This window comes from Chanos chanos, chromosome 14, assembly GCF_902362185.1.
Source record: "Chanos chanos chromosome 14, fChaCha1.1, whole genome shotgun sequence".
Lineage (NCBI taxonomy): Eukaryota > Metazoa > Chordata > Actinopteri > Gonorynchiformes > Chanidae > Chanos > Chanos chanos.
In genome coordinates this window covers 18836708-18855353 of record NC_044508.1, presented here as the reverse complement: position 1 = coordinate 18855353, position 18646 = coordinate 18836708, and the positions used below count along the sequence as shown (strand labels likewise).

Below are 18646 nucleotides of genomic sequence, written 5' to 3'. Positions count from 1 at the left end.
TCAAAAGGCCAAAAGGGTTTTGAGTGACATGTTGGGAGACAACACTTCACCTAAAGCATTACCAAATCTACACAAAATATGGAAAATTGATGCCATTCTCTGCAGTAAATATCTCAATCTTTTTCTTCCAAACGCATGCATGAGATAAACCTCTGAGTGGTAAATGTATCAACTACAGCAGGGAGAAATGTATGAGTCCACTGAATAAACAAACATAGAAATAAATTACTTTTCAGTTCTCACATGCGCTGACAGCTGAAAGTCTCTAATTTCTAAATTGGCAAGAATGTGGTTTGCCTGACAGTAACATCGCAGTCAGTATAACGGCCTTTTTCAAATGTGTAGTTACGGATTCAGTTGGTAGATGGCGCACAACGGTCGGGTATTGACGTTTGCAGATTATTCCGTTCATTGAACTAATGGGATTCCATGGTGGTTTGAATGTGTTCACGATGGGCTGTTTGACAGTTTGCACGTACAACCACACAATACGGTGTTATATGTCCTCAGATGTGATTGCATTCTATTCCAAATACAGATATATGCAGAAATGTTAAAATATGAATAGTTATCAGTTGGTAGTTATAATGTGGAGTCCTGAGAGATGACGACGACAACCCGCGAAGGACTGTTTTAACCAAACTGAACTATTCTATTTCACTCTCTAGAAATGTGATAAAATGTTACTTATCAAGATAGCCACTGGAAATGTATTAGAACCGCGAGTTCTGGCTACTCAGTCCTCTGCGCATCCTTCGATTTGTAGTAAAAGTTTTTATTTTATGTCGGGGTTTTTTTTTTGTTTTTTGTTTTTTTTTTGGTTCATTGATGTCACACTACAATGGTCGTAAATGACTTATTTATTTCCAGAGAGTGAATTTGCATTGTGGTAAGTCATCGCCTAAAATTTAATGACCCTCTTTCACTTTGTCGCGTTGTAAAACCGTGGGCCTGAAAGATACGTTCTTCGAAAGAGGATAAAACATGCGAAGGCAACATAGGTATAGAACGATTCTTCTCTGGAAACCCACATATAACCCCAATCCCATTATCCTACGGGATTTTTCCTTAATTACATATCTTAGATAAAGAAAAGCTTCCCCGCAAAGCTGGTAGACCTGGGAAAGAGAAGGCATCTCCTTGCTTTAACACACAGGACCAATTGTTTTACATATTTTAACAAATTTATTTGTCTTCCAAAAAGAAGAAACTTTTGAGAGCATTCAACATATCTTTGGCATCATAACATAGAAAAGATAGCACAAAGATAAAAATGCACGAACTGCAACAATACAAATCTCATTTCAATATGAACTTTTTCTCGTTTAAGCTATACAAATATAGTGCATAATCTCTTATTTAAAACGAATCTCGGTACAAAAAGACAAGAAAATGTAACATTTAACGAAGAGAACAAGTTTCAAAAGTAAAAGTCTTTTCAACAGTCTTTTTTCTCCCTTTACCACGGCCGCCACACAGAGTCTGAGGTGACCGACGGTGCGCCGGGCGACACTGCAGCCGGAACGGGCGTGTTGGAATTATTGGCATACACGGGAATAACCGGGCCGTTTGGCGCAAACGCCGCGTTGGGAATCAGAAAAGCGAACTGTCCGTCTGTTGCTGGTACGAGTTGAAAACCTCCATATACTTTTGTGGCTTCAGGAGATAGGTTCGAGGAGGACCCACTTTTGCAGGGAACTCCACTGAGGGGCAGAACGTTGGCTTGTGATGCGGTCGCTCCGCTCGGGATCTGAACCATAGGCTGAGCGAAGGTTGGGTGAGGAGGGCCGGCGGTGATCTGGTGCTGAGTGGGATAGTTCATGGCGTTAATCTGCGTCATGCAGTTAGCCAAGTGACCCAGCAGCCGCGTTCTGACCTCGGTGTTGACCCCCTCACAGGTGGACAGAAACCGGGTGACTTCATTCATACATTCACTGAATCCAGCTCTGTATTTTCCCAAAACGGTGGGGTCGGTGTTTAGAGCAGCTGTTGGAGAGAAGCGAAAATGAGTCTTCAGTCAGGTTTCATTCAATAGCTATGGAGCAATCATATGGCAAAGCAAAGCAAGATTCATCACAAATCTCTTGGACATTTCTGTCACAATATTTTAAACTATCGCTTTATTTGTTTCAAAAGAGCCATTTTCGATACCAGTTAATCGACTGCATGGCGGTCTCGCCATAGAAACTACCAAGCAAGAAACTAAACACTAATTGTATGTAGCGGAAACGTCTTTATAGACCACCACTTCGACATCGCTGGTAGCCTAAATACTTTCCGACTCAAACCGCAGACGACAACCTGGGAGTAATCACAAAAAAGAGCAGTTAACTTACCGGTCATCTGGGCGCGCTGCATGTTCCTGAGGTGTTTCACCGTCATCTCCAGAATGTCAGCTTTCTCAAGTTTAGAGTGTCTCGAGCTCTGCGTAAAAATAACCGTTGAACATAAGTACACTGCCAAGCAGTAGTCACGTTAAAATCTGATATGTTTCTCTCACAACTGATAACAAGATCACTCGAAAGCACTGAAACGACGTTTCAAAATAAAAATGATCAGAAATACTTACATCCTTTTTCAGGGCATCCAAGATTAATGTTTTCAATTGCCCCAAACTTTCGTTAATTCTGGCTCTTCTTCTTTTCTCCATAATGGGTTTGGATGACTATAAGAGAAAAACATATGCATATATCAATTTACATGATATGCATGGATTGGGTTACGAACTAGGTTAAAACTTCAGATGTTAAGGTGTACCAGGGAGCATTAATACTAACCTTTCTGTGTTCGGAAGCCGTTTTGGGTTTATCAGGTGTTGTGTTCAAGCTTGCAGGAGTAGCAGCTACCGGAGAAGAAGAGTTTTTTTCCATCATATCGGCAGGCATCTTCTGTTGATTGTATCCCCTCACGAAAAAGGTTTATAAGGAAATCCTTGGGAAATTATTAAATGGTGAGTCTGTGGTGGTCGTAGACGTCTGAAACCCGTGGATACAAATTCCAGCTAAATAGCAGAGGATCAAAAGTCCGTCAGGGTTAGAGCAGTTGTGGAAATGATGTCACTGCCTCTTACTTTACTGCTTGCCAGCGGACGTAGCGACTGCCTGGCTGAGCGTCGTGTTGGTCTTATTTATATCTAGGACTGCACGCGAACGGCTCGTGTGAAACTTCCCAAACTTTCTTTCCCACAGTAACTTTCTACCAATCAGCGCGAGGGACACGCGGCCCGAGGGGAGGATGGCTCGTGGTCGGCGCCCCTCCATTGGTTGCTTGGCGTTTGAGCGGGTGGCCAATGGCGCACGGCCGGGTTTAGGGCACAAACCGAGACTGCCTTCAATCACTCCGTTAACATATTAACACTTCAGATCCTACCACTGCGCTGAAATCACAAGCTTTGCAATTATAATACAATACACATCTGAATTTCAACCGAAACCACATTAAAAGAAGAAAACCATTAATAAACAATTGTTTTTTGCTCAATATAGGCTAAAGTATTCATTTGAGTACCGTAAAACAAAAGCTTTACACTATTGTAAAGGACTATCTTGTCATTAACTTTCATCTTGTGCGCGAACAGACCGGAGGAATACCACAGTAATTCTCAAAAAACTCTCACAATTGCGTGTAAAAAGAGAGAAGAAAACTGGAAACAAGCTTCCAGATATTCATTTGAGTCAATTCAGGACAAAATGAACTTAAATTAGTGAACTAACTGTCGCATAATAAATTCCATACGGTCTGAGCCTTACATTTACACAGACATGTTTGTTAATAGGAGAAGACCACGACCACTTTCAAGAGGGAAATATATGGTATGATCCTATTATTTATTATTTGTGTGTGTCCGTGTGTGTGTGTGTGTGTGTGTGTGTGTGTGTGTGTGTGCGTGCGCGCGTGCGCGTGCGTGCGTGTATGTGTGTTACAGTGCAGCATTTCTTTTAAAAGCGTCACTGTCACTGCACAAGCTTTGGCATCTTGACATCTGTCGGCATGCGAGAGCGCTATTGTGAATGTGGAGCACGTGCCAGGATGTTTTATTACGGCGGTGGTTGAGGTTTGGCCGGCGGGCTAGGGGTGGCGGTGCTGGTTTACATTAGAGGGGAAGGTAAATAGCAGCTGCCGTTCTAAAAGCCTGGGAAAACCACGCCTACTGCGAGCTCGATCGGGCTTATCGGAATGTGAGCCAGTACGAAGATATTTCTCTGAGAGAGAGAGAGAGAGAGAGAGAGAGAGTGAGTCTCTCTTCAGTCTATGTGGCGCAGCAGAAGCACAGCCTAAATTATATTTCAGTGGTCATTACCTCGTATATACGCAGCTTATGCACATAAATAAATATTTAAAAATCTTTATACTGTAAAAGTATTAAGTTGTCTTCCAAATATAGTTCAGCGAAATTTCATATGGGTTTACTTACTATGTCGATTTCTAACATAAATACATAAATGAGGACTTGAAAATTGAAACCAGTTATCATAAAAAGTGAAACCACAAGAGAACAACTAAGCTACCGGTTCTCTTTCAGGTACCCGAAACAAATGAAAGAGCCATAAACATTTTGTTGAGTATATGTAGCTTAACATCCTTTAGCCCAAAACATTGTTTTAAAACAGTATCAGGGCATCGGGGGATGGGTACGTTTTCCCTCTGTGCCGTGCCGCGAAACAGAGGATCTAACTGTTAGTCTCTGTGATATGCGTAGTTCCAGGCGTCATCTCCAGCTGCTGCAGACCCCGCGACACGTGGCGCGCAAGCGGCTGGGGGAAGGCGCAGCTTCTGCCGGCTTGCTGCCCGCGTCTGTGGCTCTGCGTGTCGCCGGCAGTTTATTGATTACGAATGCGATAAGCAATTTTTTGCCTCTACGCCAAAAGCCAGCGAGGTAATATATAAACCGCCACATGCTTAAGACGTTGTACCTTAGTGAGAAGCCGGTGCACATTTGATGATGTGTTTTAGTTGTTACTTGCTTACTTTTCAACTTGTTGTGTTTTGAAGTATGTATATGTTGTTTAGAACAAATTAAAAGCGATTTGAAATTGTGTATGGACTATTTGACATAAACAACTCTCTCTCTCTCTCTCTTTCTCTCTCTCTCTCTCTCTCTCTCTCTCTCCCTCTCTCTCTTACATGTGTATGTTGCACCCTTCTGATAGAGACTGTGTTCCCATTTCTTGTCATGGCTGACTTAGTTTAAAATGCAAAACAGAGTAATCTCTCTCTCTCTCTCTCTCTCTCTCTCTCTCTCCAGTATTAACAAAGTTTCAAAACAAATGCATTGATGTGAAATAGACAAAGAGCTGTAGGTTTAGAAACCTCTCCTCTATGCATGAGTGATTTTCTCAAGCTCAGGTTGCAGAGAGAATCTTGCATTGAGCGTAAAGTTACGGACCTAGTTTAACCCCTCAGACAGCACCTGGACACCACCACTGTTATCTGTCTTGTTGTTTTGTTTTTTTTAGAACACCTTGTTAACTCACTGTTTATGTTTTGTCACTAGCATAAACACAACACTGTTATTAATATTATGCTGAACATGCAGTACCAGCCATTGTGTGGTAATTACCACGTGAAGTGAGGTTTTGGATAAGGTGTAAGGTGAATAAAATGAACCTCAGTCTGAGGTGTAAGATGACTAAAGAATGACATCTGTGCTTATTATTTACCCAGGGATGAGGAAATGTCACGATTTTACTCGTTCCCCTGGCTCTAGCCCCCCCACACACACACCCCACAGCCCACACCCTCTCTCTGTCACGCTCATATCTTTATTGAGACCTCTACACTACAGACCTCTGCACGGCAATAACGCAATCAAGGGAGCTGACAGGAGGCTAAAGTACGTGAGAAAGTGAGAGATAGTGTGCTCCCAAACAATCCTCTGCTGTAATCACACACACTGTTAAAACTTAATGTGTAAACCATTGGTGTGTGTCTGGCAGTTGCCAAGAGCTCCCCTCGACAGTTCGCGTTTTGGGCCTGTGAGATGCTTCAGTCATACCAGACAATTTAACACAAAGGCAACTCGATGTTAGGTGAGGATGTCGAGAAGGTGTGTGTGTGTGTGTGTGTGTGTGTGTGTGTGTGTATGTGTGTGTGTGTGTATCAGATTGGGTTGGTGTGGATGGGGTGGGAAGGGCTCTGTCGTTACATCTGAAATCAAATGTAATGTGATGAGTGTGTGATATGGGTCCCTTTGTCAGTGAACACACAAATTTATCAGTCATTTCCCCAGTTTAAAGCAGTGACAGGGGAGGTCAGAGAGTACAAAGGCCAGTGTTTTTAATGCATTTTGCAGACATTAAAATAAGATGTGACATAGGATGTGCATGTTGTGAAGAATAGTTTATTACGTTTTTAAGCAGTGTGTTTGCATGTGTGTGTGTGTGTGTGCACGCGCACATGCACATGTGTATGTGTGTGTGTGTGTGTGGGTGTTAGGGTGTGTGTGCGTGTATGTGTGCGCATGTGTGTGTGTGAGTCTGCACTCTGAGACTGAGAAAGACAATCAGCAAGCCGCCAAAGGCAAGCCAAGAGTGCAAAAGGATCTCAATCAAAGTTTCGGCTCTGGAAACCAAGTCTTTCAGGGGGTAGATTGAGTGAGAGGAAGAGACAGAGGGAGAGAGAGAGCTTTGGAGGCCCTCCAGAAGTCTTCCCACAAAGCAGGCACATCATGGTCTTCCTACCCACACCGGTGTGGTGGAACACAGCCACCAAACAAACAGTCAAATATAGCAGCAGAAACACAGCCCTGCAGCCAAAGCAGATCAGGAACGGGAGAGTGATACAACGTTGATTCATACACTTGTCTTTTACACACACACGCACACTGACACACACACACGCACAGACCAATGGAGGTCACCACCAGCCCTGAAGCTGTTTGTGTGTGTGTGTGTGTGTGTGTGTGTGTGTGTGTGTATTTTCACAGTAGGAACTGGGGAGGGTTTTTTGTTGTTGTTTCTTTTCTTTTTTTTTTTTTTTAAACAGATGCTTTGTGCTGGAGTGATGATTCAAACTAAGACCTCAGAGACACAGAGAACTGGGAGTAACCTAAGGGAGACTGGAAAGAAATCAACTGTGTGTATGTGTGTGTGTGTGTGTGTGTGTGTGTGGAGGAGGCTGCTAGGTCTGGGTCATGGGGCAGAGATAGAGAATGAGTATCTGACTACAAGGCCCCAGTGGTTGGGTTGGTTTGTGAGTCTTATACGCCCAGGGCATTATTGCTAAGTAGCTAAATGGTAATGACAGGCCTTGTTTAATTTATTTATTTATTTATTTCAGACTGTTACCAATGCACCATTCTCGCAACACATTTTGAAATACTTTGGTTCTCTTCTTTTTATTGTTTTAATTGTTGTGTTGTATTTTCCCATGTGAAGTTGCCGGATGAGTTGTGATCGAGAAATGTATGGAATTTGACACAGAGGCATTCACACACAGTCTCTCTGATGTTACCTGTTATTTTAAGCTATATGTTAAAGTGAAGAAGCTCAGTGAGACACAGGCTCCTCTTTGTCAGTGGTACGTCTAGAAAATTCCGAAGAAAGCAGTGAGAAATCTCAACAGAAAGCCCTGCGTCATTGTTCCTGTTTTGGGAGAAAACATGTTGTTGCATTTGAATTGCAGGTACATAACGCTCTCTACTTCCCCTTTGAAGAGTTTCACTGTTGGCGGTTGATAATGGCCAGTCTTTGAAGATGCAAAGAAACCCTTTCACATCTTACAGCAGTGCTCCCAATAATCATCTCTGTGAAAAGAAACAGGTTTAGTAGTGTAGGAGCATTTAAAACATTTAGCAGCACAGGTAAATCTCAACCACACTCTCTCCTCTGGTTTTAGGATCATTCACAATGCACTGTCCATGAGGTTTAGAATGACCTGACAAGCCTGAGCCATGTAGCTTGGCTAGGTTCACATTTGGAGTAACTGAAATAAAGCTTCATGCACCGTGTCAGAGTCAGAGAATACAGTGCTATAAATGTTTTCACTTTTCTGAGGGAGTCTTATGGTGGATTTACAGGAATCTATTTTTTTAAAGAGGTGTCTGACAATACTTTATTATAAAATATAAATGTGAGGTTGTATGAGTTATAAAGTACCTCTTGTAAGAAGGGTAAAAATGTTTGAATGTGGTGAAAATGTGTAAACATGTAAAATGAAACACTAGGGACAGTGAATGTGTTTTCAAACTTTTTTTTTTATCCCTTTAGTGTACAGCAAGAAAAAAAAAATTGTTCCTGTGATGCAGATTTATTTAACGATTAACATCTGTAAGGTTGTTTATTCCTACCTCAGGACAGTTTGGTTTAAATATACTTAATTCAACATTTAGTAATACTTTCCATGGCATATGTTTTATCTTTTGAAGTTGAAAAGGAAACGTTGCATTCAGCCTAGTGTAACAGCCATTGAAAACCACCTGTCATTCACTGCCGGTGTTTTTAACGTTAGTGTGAGTCGTTTCTCTGGTCTGTGCATGTCCCGAACAGTAGATTTTTTGTTTTTCAAAGACCACCACTGCTCTGTCATACCTGGGGCAAGGTTGTAGTTATCAGGCAGGGCTTTGAGATTGGCCCCCTCTCCCCCCCCTCACCTCCTTTCCCAGATTGTTAGACTCTCTCCTGAAGAGGACTGCACGCTCCTTCTCCACCTCCCCTACCCCTGCAACCTCCTCTCATCCTCTCCACCTTTCCCGTGGGAGTTTGCAAAGCCAGGATAACCTTGAGACCTTGGCTGGTTCACTGCCAGGAACATTAAAGAGGTCCCTCCGTCCAGCTCAGTGTACAACCCCACCCCCCCACTCCCCCGTACACACACACACACACACACACGCACACACACACACACACACACACACACACCACCACCACCACCACCACCACGTTCACCAGCCCCCTTCACCAGCACATTACTTCAATTTTTTTCCTTTTCTGGGGGGCCGGGGGGTGGGGGAGGTTGGTTTCAACCTGATTGTGACAATGATTGGAGTCTCTCTCTCCCTCTCTCTCTCCCTATCTCACTTGCTATGTGTGTGTGTGTTTCTCCCTCTCTCTCTTTCTCTCTCTATTTCACACTCACTCAAACTCTTCTTCAACATAAGGGGAGAGAGAAGAGAAAAAAAAAAAGATCTAATCACATGATCCCCTGCCCGGCATCTATTATCTATAGATTGTAAAGCTGCCAATTTGAATTTGCCTGTCCTATTATCAGCTCTGAAAATAAATGGATAATTTGAAAAGTAGAAATCAAACTGTCCCAGCAGGGGGAATGACTGACGTTGATTGCAAACTAACTATTCGCTGCCAGTCTGTACTTTGTTTGGCTTTTGTCTCTCTCTCCTTTTCTCTGTCGGCTTCACGCCTGTCATATTCCTTTAGTGTTGGAAAGGTCAAGAGACTCTGCCTAAGAGATCTGAAGCTTTGGAGGGTGGGGGGGGGGGGGGGGGGGGGGGGGGGGGGGGTTGGATAATGGCAACAATGCATTTCGTTTTCTGCCCCCGTTCGCATCCTCGGAGGAATGTGTTTATTCGTTTGTTTTACTGCTCTGCTTTTCAAGTTCTCATCCTTCACACTTCTTTCTCTCTTTCATTATTTATAAACGTTTGCTCATTTATTGATTTTATATTTAATTCCTTCAAATAGTGGAATGTACAGTTTGCAGAAGGTTTTTCTTTTTTTTCAACATCCATAAGTGCACAGAATAAAAACAAGCTTCCAGTAGAGCTTCAAAGTTTTGGGAATACCAGCATTGAAAAAAAAAAAGAGAGAGAAAGAAAAAGGTCTTGGGATGTTTGTGAGATAATTTGACAGTTAAAGAAATAATAACAATCTTGGTTTGAATTTTTTGCTTTCCTTTTGCTTCCACACCCTTTAACTGTGAGAAACCAGATGTCCTCTGACGACTTTTTCATGAGAGTGACTGAGTGAGTGTGTCTTGTTTGTTTTAAAAAAACAAACAAAGCAAAATACTTTTGTCACAGAGAAACATCCTTTTCGAGGCTAACACGAAGTCACAGCCTTTTCACATTGCCTACTGCTCTCTCTCTCTCTCTCTCTCTCTCTCTCTCCCTCTCTCATGTTCTCGTTCTCTCTCTCTTTCTCTTTCTCTCTCCTTTGTTCTCTCTGTTCCTACAGAATAAGTATTTCCCATGACATCATACACCTTTGAATTACTGCCCTGATGTTATTTCACACACACACTCACTTACACACACACACACACACACACACACACACACACACACACACACACACTCACACACCCATGACCTCATCGCCAGCACATTCTCCTCAGGTTTCACCTTGCACCTCCTGATGGCATTGCATTTCACTGGCCGTATTAACATGGTCGCTGTCATTTCCCCTCTCTCTCTCTCTCTCTCTCTCTCTCTCTCTCTTTTTCTCTCTCTTTCTCTCTCCTGCTCCACCCTTTATCAGTTTATTGTGTCAGCCTGGTGTCTTAGGCAAACCTGAGCAACCGCTGTCACCATTGTCACTCTATGTGTGCGAAGTCACACAGCCTGTGACACTCTAATTGACTGGGAGCTGACAGGGAGTTTCACTAACTGGTTTCATCCTGCTGTCCATTAACACCAGAGATTACCCGAACATACCTGTCTAATATACTGAATTCCACTCCTCTGCACTGTCATAGTGTGGGATTAGCGTGTTACATGCCATGTAAGTGTCATCCAAAAGAACAGGTAGTAAAACTTCCCTCGCCTTCTCAGTAATCTATACACATGCATCTCACTCTCAGAGAAAGTAAACTCAGACGTAGTCATGATTGCAACTTGCTTCCCTGTTACATTCCAATGATCTCTGGCATTCGACATGTGAACCATGTGTCCTTGGCGTGTGACAGTTACTTTGAAATATTTATCCAATTGTTCAAGAAAACTGGAATGAGCTTGTGTTCTTAGAATACTTGTCAGGTATGCAGTGAATGATACACATAGGAAATTGACTTTACGTCACTGCAACTAAACAAACCAGTAATGCTAAATCATTCTAAAGAAGTAATGATAATCCATACTGCGGTTGTGTACATTTCAAAATATTTCTGCCATGGCTGCAGGAGTCTTTTCTCATTTTAATTAGAGAATAGGACTGTTTTTTCTTGTGTGTGTGCGTGTGCATGTGTGTGTGTGTGTGTTTGTGTGTAATTTCCACCTCATCAGAACAGAAGGATCAAGCACCTAAACTCAGTTCTTCTGATTCTCTACACTGATTTTTTTTGCGTTTCTGTTTGGTCTCACGTTTCTGTTTACAAGCAGATCTGAGGTCAGTCCCCACAACTGACTCTCTCTGCATTAGTCACTATGAACAGAACAGAACTAAATGAACACAATATAAATTTCTGCTATGGATCTTATTCAAAACTGACAGCCAAACTGATGACCAAACACTTCCAAATTTTGAACAGAAAAATAAGAAAGAGAAAGAAAAGAAAGTAATGTTATTTGAGCAAAACGTGGAACTTTTTTTCCACCAAGGGCTAGTTTGAGAAATGACGGCTGGAGAAAAAAAAAAGTTTTAAATTGAATAGAAGATACAACAGAAGATCATTTAGAGTTTTTCATCATTTCTACTTTCTTATTGTACAAAATAATCAGTGCTTAGTGATCAGAGCACTAACGCTAACACTAACAGCAAGGTCAAAGGGTCAGCATCGAGGTGGAGTTTCACCTGCAGTCGACGTCCTGGAGCAAGTCTTCCTTAACAGGATTAAAAAACGTTCCCACAGATCAGCCAGGATAACAGCATCTGCCAAATGACTTTGCTTTAGACAAAAAAAAGCCCCTTGATGAGGAGGTGAACCTGTATCTCAAAAGCCATCAAAAGCCTCCCCATTATCATACAGAGATCGGATCTCTTCCCTCAAAAACAGGTTTGTTTTGGTCGAATAGCCATGTTTTGTGAGTCTTTTTTGTTTTGTTTTTTCAGGGGTAGGTTGATAGGGGACTGTGGAAGGAGTGAGTGATGCAGTGGCCCTAATTTTGAGTTTTCTTCCCTCTCTTCAAACAGACAGTCACCCCCCCCAGCCCCAGTCATGCTTGGCGAGAGCCGGAGAGCCACCCTGGGATTTAGCCAGTCAGTGGCCTATTAAATCACGCAGGCCACTGGTGGAGCTCTCTAGGGTAAGCTGGAGTAGGATGAGATGGATTTTCCCACACGTCGGCCAATTAACACTAGTAATCCATGTCGGTCCACCAAACTTCTTCTCTCCGTTCTCTGCTTATGTCTCTCTCTCTCTCTCTCGCTCTCTTTCGGTTTCTTTCCCTCTTTCTCCACTTTTCCCTCTCTCTTCCTCTCTCTCTATCTCTCTCAACCATTCCTACATAACCCATCTCTCACCTGCCCTTTTTCTTCTCTCTCTCTCTCTCTCTCTCTCTCTCTCTCTCTATCCCCTCATTCATCTCTGCTCTACCCCACCTCTTTCCTTGGACTAAGTCAGTCTAATTGTCCTGGGAAAGTCATGGCTGGCCCCTGGGGGCACAAAGCACCAGTTCAGAATGAATGTGCCAGCAGTGGGATTATGGGAAGCCTTGGCCAGCCGTGATGTGAGTGACTGTGACAGAGAGATTGTGTGATCTTACTGTCTGATCTGGTGTGTGTGTGTGTGTGTGTGTGTGTGCACGCGTGTGCGTGTTACGTCAGTGCATGTGTGTGTGTGTGAGTGTACCAGCCCTGACTCATATTAACTCTCATCACTCAGAGAATCTTACTCTCCTCCTTCACTCGCATTTTTGTAAGATTTGGGTTGACTGCATAGATTTGCAATTCTACCCGGTCCACACAGTCCAAACTGGGAATCAGTCAGCAAACAACTCCGTCTACCAGTCCATCAAATACTCCCTCTATAGTTACAGCTCTGTGTCCTAATATACACCATCCACAGCCTGTGGCTGGCCAGACTGAGCGCAGGCTGACAGACACTAGATCAGATCGTTGTTTAAAGGAGTTAGTGGGAAACACTCTGTATGGAGCTTTCTGTTTCATCTCCACTTTCATTACGGACTCACTGGCATTTGCCAAGCATGGCCCGTAAGTCAGAGCAACCTGTAGCTTAAGATTACACTAGAGCTGTGTGTGTGTGTGTGCGCGTATGTGTCAGTCTGTCTGTTTGTCTGTCTGCATGCATGCATGCACGCCTAGAAGCCTGTGGTCGATTGTGCATATGTCTGAGTTTACCAGAGGTAATACATCTGAAAAATTCCTGTCACTTTGCTGACAGTGGCATAAGCTGAGATGTGTGGATGGATAGACAAATGGACAGATGGATGGATGAAAAGAGATATGAATGGGTGGATGTGTATGGCATCCCTGGTGGCCACACGTAAAATGCAGGTGTGAGGCCTGAGGCTATACTCACAGTAAAACATTTTAAGCCTTAACAATGAACACTTCATCAAAACAATCCAGAGACACCAGTCCAGTCAGAAGAGCTCTCTCTCTCTCTCTCTCTCTCTCTTTCTCTCCGACAATTCTGCTTATTATCAATGCCATCATATTATCAAACAGATACTAACCATTAATCATTAGATACAGAATGTAGAATGTAGAATTTAGAACTTAGAAGTGTGATTAGCAGATTTACATGTCCATGCCGGCTTATACGCACAGATCACGGATATTTTTATAAATGCATAATGGCTGCGCAATGAAACAGTAAACTGACGCTTAATCAGCGTGTAATTCTATGTGTATATTTACATGCTGCATATACATGAACATACAAACAAAAATCCAACTGTTTTACCATGCTTTAAATGCAAATACAGTAGTGATACCAATTAAACTAATGTAAATACGAATTCTGTATAGATTTATATTGTCTTAATCAGTGTTGGGGGTAACAAGTTACAAAGTAACGTGTTACTGTAATTATATTACTTTCCTCCATAACGAAGTAAAGTGAAGCATTACAGTTCAAATTTCAGTAATCACATTGCAGTTTCTGGATTATTAAAATGTCATTTCCTGCGTTACACACGCCTTTTCAAAAGACTGTTTTTCGTGCTGAATATTTAAAGTTAACTGATAAAACGGCTAGTTCCGTCCTGGGTGCTAATTGGTCAATACAACGTTCCAGCGATGTTAAAATACATGATTATAGAAGCAGCTATGACGCGACACACATATCTGTTGTGCAATTATAATATGACTACCAACTTTCACTAAGGAGAGATTGGGTCCGTGACAGTAACCCCCGTTAAATGAGACAAGACCGACGACAACTAGTTATTTAGCTTGTTATCAAACTCTGCTACATTTGAGAAAACTCGAAAATATGGTGTAGCCAAACAGGAGATAAATATAGAGAACTTTAATGTTACTTTTACTCACAAAATACAGAAAACGCAGCTGTCGGTTGATGATGATACCGAATAGTTATCGATTGAAGCTAAACGACAATATCCCGATAAATGTGACTAGCTACACTATACAAAGTTAGTTAACGTTAGATGGCTAAGCCAGTGTGTTTGTATTTTTTGTCACTGGTAAAAAATGTGAACTCATGAATGAAACTGCGCTTCACCATTATTTTAGAACTGCTAAGTGGTGGTCTTAGGCACGACGCAAAGCTATTGCACTGAAAATTGAGTAACGAAAGCACTATGATGTTTGTCCTTGTATTTTTATGTGGTAAATTGGAAATTCGTGGTTTTAGAGAGTAACTCAAAAGTAAAGTAATGAGTAGAGTAATTACTCTTCAAAAGGAAGAGTAACGAGTAAAGTAATCCCATTTACAATTTAAGACAGTAATTGGTAATTGATGACAAATTACTTTTTTTGAGCAAGTACCCCCAACACTGGTCATAATTCTGATTATGTACAAAAAGTCACGTCTACACCCTCTTCCATAAGCAGCTAATATAAATGTAACAGGACAAGGGGAATATTTGGAGGTTATTTAAAAAAAAAAAAAAGGTACTTAAATACGGAATATGTTCTATGCAATACAAGCAACACACTTGCAAGCAAAACAGCTGAAATATAAAATCCATTTTCATTTAGGCAGGTTACACCAAACCACCAAAGCATGCTGTTAACCAAAGAACCGCTGAGTTCATCCTCAGGCACAAGAGAAAGACACAGAGCGAGAGAGAGAGAGAGAGAGAGAGAGAGAGAGGAAGGTCTGATGGGAGCCCTGCTTTTACCTCCTAGGCTCTGAATCCTGAGCTCAGCTACCTGCTTTTCATCAGCAGCCCTGAAGATCAGAGCAGAGTTCATTCGTCTACTTCTCCATCTCTCTGTCTTTCTTCCTCCACCTCCTCCTTCTGCAGACCCCCCCAGTACCCCCCTCCCCCCACCTTGCTGGGACGCATTTTGCCTGCAGGGGCCCCATCACAAAGATGAGCAAAGGCCAACACTTCATAATGTGTGTGTGTGTGTGTGTGTGTTGTGTAAAACGCGTCCAAGCAGAGGCTCGGCATGCGTGTGCATATGTGTGTACATGTGTGTGTGCTCTAACATGCTTGTATGTTTATGTGTAAATGGGTGTGTGTGTATGATGTGCATTGGCATGCAAGTCTCTCTCTCTCTCTTTCCCTCTTTCTCTGTCTCTGTCTCTCAGACAGAGGTCAACGAAGGGGAATGAGGGCAGATCGATCCATTCTGGAAGTGGAAGCTGCACATTGGTGTTCCCCAGTGTGTGTGTGTGTGTGTGTGTGTGTGTGTGTGAGGGTTAAAACATCCTTAGAGTATTCTAAGAGCATTCCATCCATTCCGCCTTCAGCTTTTCCACAGACTTTGAGACCTACACGTAGGCACACACACACACACGCACGCACGCACGCGCACACACACACACACGCACACAATCACACCTCTGTGGGGAGGGGGTGGGAGTTTAGAATAAACTTTCGTTTTCTTTTTTTTTTTTCTTTTTCTTTTTTCTTTTGTAAGACTTTCAGTTAATGGACAGTTTCAAGAATAGACATAAAACAGAGTAAATTGTATGAATAGATCAATCCTCCTTAGCTCTGTCGATGGAAAGATGTTTGTCAGTGGAGACTGAACTTCATCCCTGCTGTCCCACTGTCTGAACGTGACATTACGATATTACTCCAATATTCATACTGATATATGCCATATTCACATTTTCATCCCACCCACATATGCACAATGACTCTCTCTCTCTCTCTCTCTGTCTCTCTCTCTCACACACACACACACATACACACACACATTCTCTTTTGAGCAGGTTTTGGGGCAGTCAGATGTATGACTCTGTCACTAAGCGTGGCCATATCAGTAAAACTCATTGGGTAGACGACAGTGTTTGATCGCTCAAATATGCCACAATCATTTCCATACTTCCCTTTCAGATGGGAGACCTAGCCCCACCAGACATGCAATTAAAATAAAAAGCAAGAAAAAGGAGGTGAAGAGGTGCTCTTTTGGCAGGGGGGTGTGGGGGCAGGGAGGGTGAAAGGGAGCCGGAGAACAAGTGCAAAGACAGACAAGCATGCGACATTCTGTAAAAGGACCTTGTTGTGGAAAGAGAAACTGTATTTGGGAGGATGGGGTGGGGGGGGGGCAGTTCTGTCATGGCTGTCAACCCTGTGTAATGTTGACAGGCTGAGGCCCTTTTTGCCCCCACCGACCCCCCCCCCCCCCCCTCCTACCCCCACCCCCCCCCCCCCTTCCTCTTGGCAGAGCTGCAGAGAGAGAGTGTGGGAAAGGCCGAACGAGGCACGCGCCAGATAAAATCTGACAATAAACCACTAGGCCCTCTGCAGGGAACGACCGCATGCAGACAGACCCCTGACTGGCACGCAGAGCAAAACTCCCTCTCCCGGACCCCCCGACAGACACACACACACACACAGTCACACACACGGTCTCACACACACACACACAATTACACAATCTCACACACAAACACGCACATGCACGGTTTCACACAAACACACACGGTCTCACACACGCGCGCACGCACACGCACACACACACGCGCACACATGCACACTAACACAGCACGCAGGGGCATGGTCATGAGGAAAGGGGGTGAGGGTGCGGGTCAGAGCGTGTCAACCCACTGTTTCCGTTTTTTCGTTCTTTTTCTCTGAGTCACCGCTGTGGTTAATATGCAGTTTCCCCCCACTCTGTCTCCTGGTTGTCTCTTCATCTGTCTCAGCTTGTCTTTTTGATTTGGCTGTAGGCCTCTCATTTTGGGGCAGTTTAAGAATTTTTTTTTTTTTTTTTTTTACTGTAAAATTTGTTTTTGATTTTCTGGTATATTGACACTGGTATATTGACACTGTTTCTTTCTCTTCTTTGTCTTCTTTTTCTCTCTCTCTTTTTTCCTCTTCTCCTTCACTCTCCTCCTCAGTCTGTCTCATCCTTTCTTTTACATCAGTTCCATCTTTTCAAACACAATGCCTCACAGAATGAAGCTACAGGAGTCAAAGCACACATGACATCATCTCGTCAAAAATGCATGTGGTGAACTCAGACATTTTTATGGCATTGGTGTGACATACCATGAATTTTTTATTGCCTCTCCCAACAAACACACACACACACAAACATACACCTTTACTGGTACACACCAAAACACTGTGGAATGCGGAGATCACGTTAACGAGATATAAACGTCTTGGTAAATCTCCCTCTCACTTTCTCTCTCTCTCTCTCTCTCTTTCTCTCTCACACACACACACACGTACACACACACGCACACATCCGTCTGGATGTGAGGAGTCTCCACGTCGGCGTGTGGTGGTGGTGAGATTTGCAGGCAGAAAAGCTCTCTGACGCATGGCACACTCCAAGAGCTTTCAACCCATCTGTCAGTGTTAAAACGTCTCTGTGTCTCCACACACGCTCTCACACACTCACACGCACACACACGCATGCACACACACACACACACATACGCATACCCAAAAACCCCAAAACGTCACATCTCATATATTTTCACCAGAGAGACTTGCGATACCTTCTGTGAAAGGGAGAATTCTTAGTGCCTGTCTTCCGTTTGCAACTGACAGGGCAAAAAACATAGCGTAGTTTTCATATTGGCCGGGAAAATGAAAGACAGTGTGTAGTCAGGCTCCGAGAATGTAAAATCTATAACCTGGAGATCCAGGCATGAAATAGCGTGGGGTGGGCCTCCCCTGACGTCTAAACTGCTTTACAGAAAACGCACAGGAGGCAAGAGAGGTCAAGACAGACAGTCATATCCCACAGCTATCCTCCTCTCTCCTTCTCTCTCTCTCTTTCTCTCTCTTTATTCTATCACTACCCTGTCTTACACACACACACAGGCACACACACAAAGAGGTCTGAAAGGCTATTCTCACAGGTATGATGGTCTCCTTACGGCAAACACAGCTCGCCCACACACGCACGCCCACTTCAGCCAGCGCGTGTGAGTGTGTGTGTGTGTGTGTGTGTGTGTGTGGCTGTTCACACAGTAAAAGAACAACACAAATACAGATAAACTCACACTTACAGACATATAAAACTCACACACACACACACACACACACACACTCATACACACAACCAACCTAGGGTGTGCACATGCAAACACAAACACGTTGGCTTTTCTGTTATTATATCACACTTTTTTCCTCCTGCTTAAACCAAATATTTATATGTGTTTGGACAGGGAGCAGAGAGGCTAAAGAACATTA

At 43.1% G+C, this 18646-nt stretch overlaps 1 protein-coding gene across 1 annotated transcript; it reads right to left on the bottom strand.

Annotated features, from left to right (window-relative positions):
* Nucleotides 1–1234: 1234 nt before the first annotated feature.
* Nucleotides 1235–3089, bottom strand: her6 (hairy-related 6). Its single transcript, XM_030791461.1, has 4 exons — nucleotides 2778–3089; nucleotides 2570–2665; nucleotides 2337–2424; nucleotides 1235–1986 (listed from the first exon to the last, which is right to left on the bottom strand). Exons 1-4 carry the CDS (start codon nucleotides 2883–2885, stop codon nucleotides 1460–1462), a joined length of 819 nt encoding a protein of 272 aa, XP_030647321.1. The 5' UTR covers nucleotides 2886–3089; the 3' UTR covers nucleotides 1235–1459.
* Nucleotides 3090–18646: the final 15557 nt, after the last annotated feature.

What these genes read in the sequence shown, in the direction of transcription:
- her6 (XM_030791461.1), bottom strand. Translation starts at nt 2,885, where the DNA reads ATGCCTGCCGATATGATGGAAAAAAACTCTTCTTCTCCGGTAGCTGCT. An exon ending in CGGCTTCCGAACACAGAAAG is followed by an intron (nt 2,666 to 2,777) that starts GTTAGTATTAAT and finishes TTTCTCTTATAG; the next exon opens with TCATCCAAACCCATTATGGA. An exon ending in GCAGCGCGCCCAGATGACCG is followed by an intron (nt 1,987 to 2,336) that starts GTAAGTTAACTG and finishes TCTCTCCAACAG; the next exon opens with CTGCTCTAAACACCGACCCC.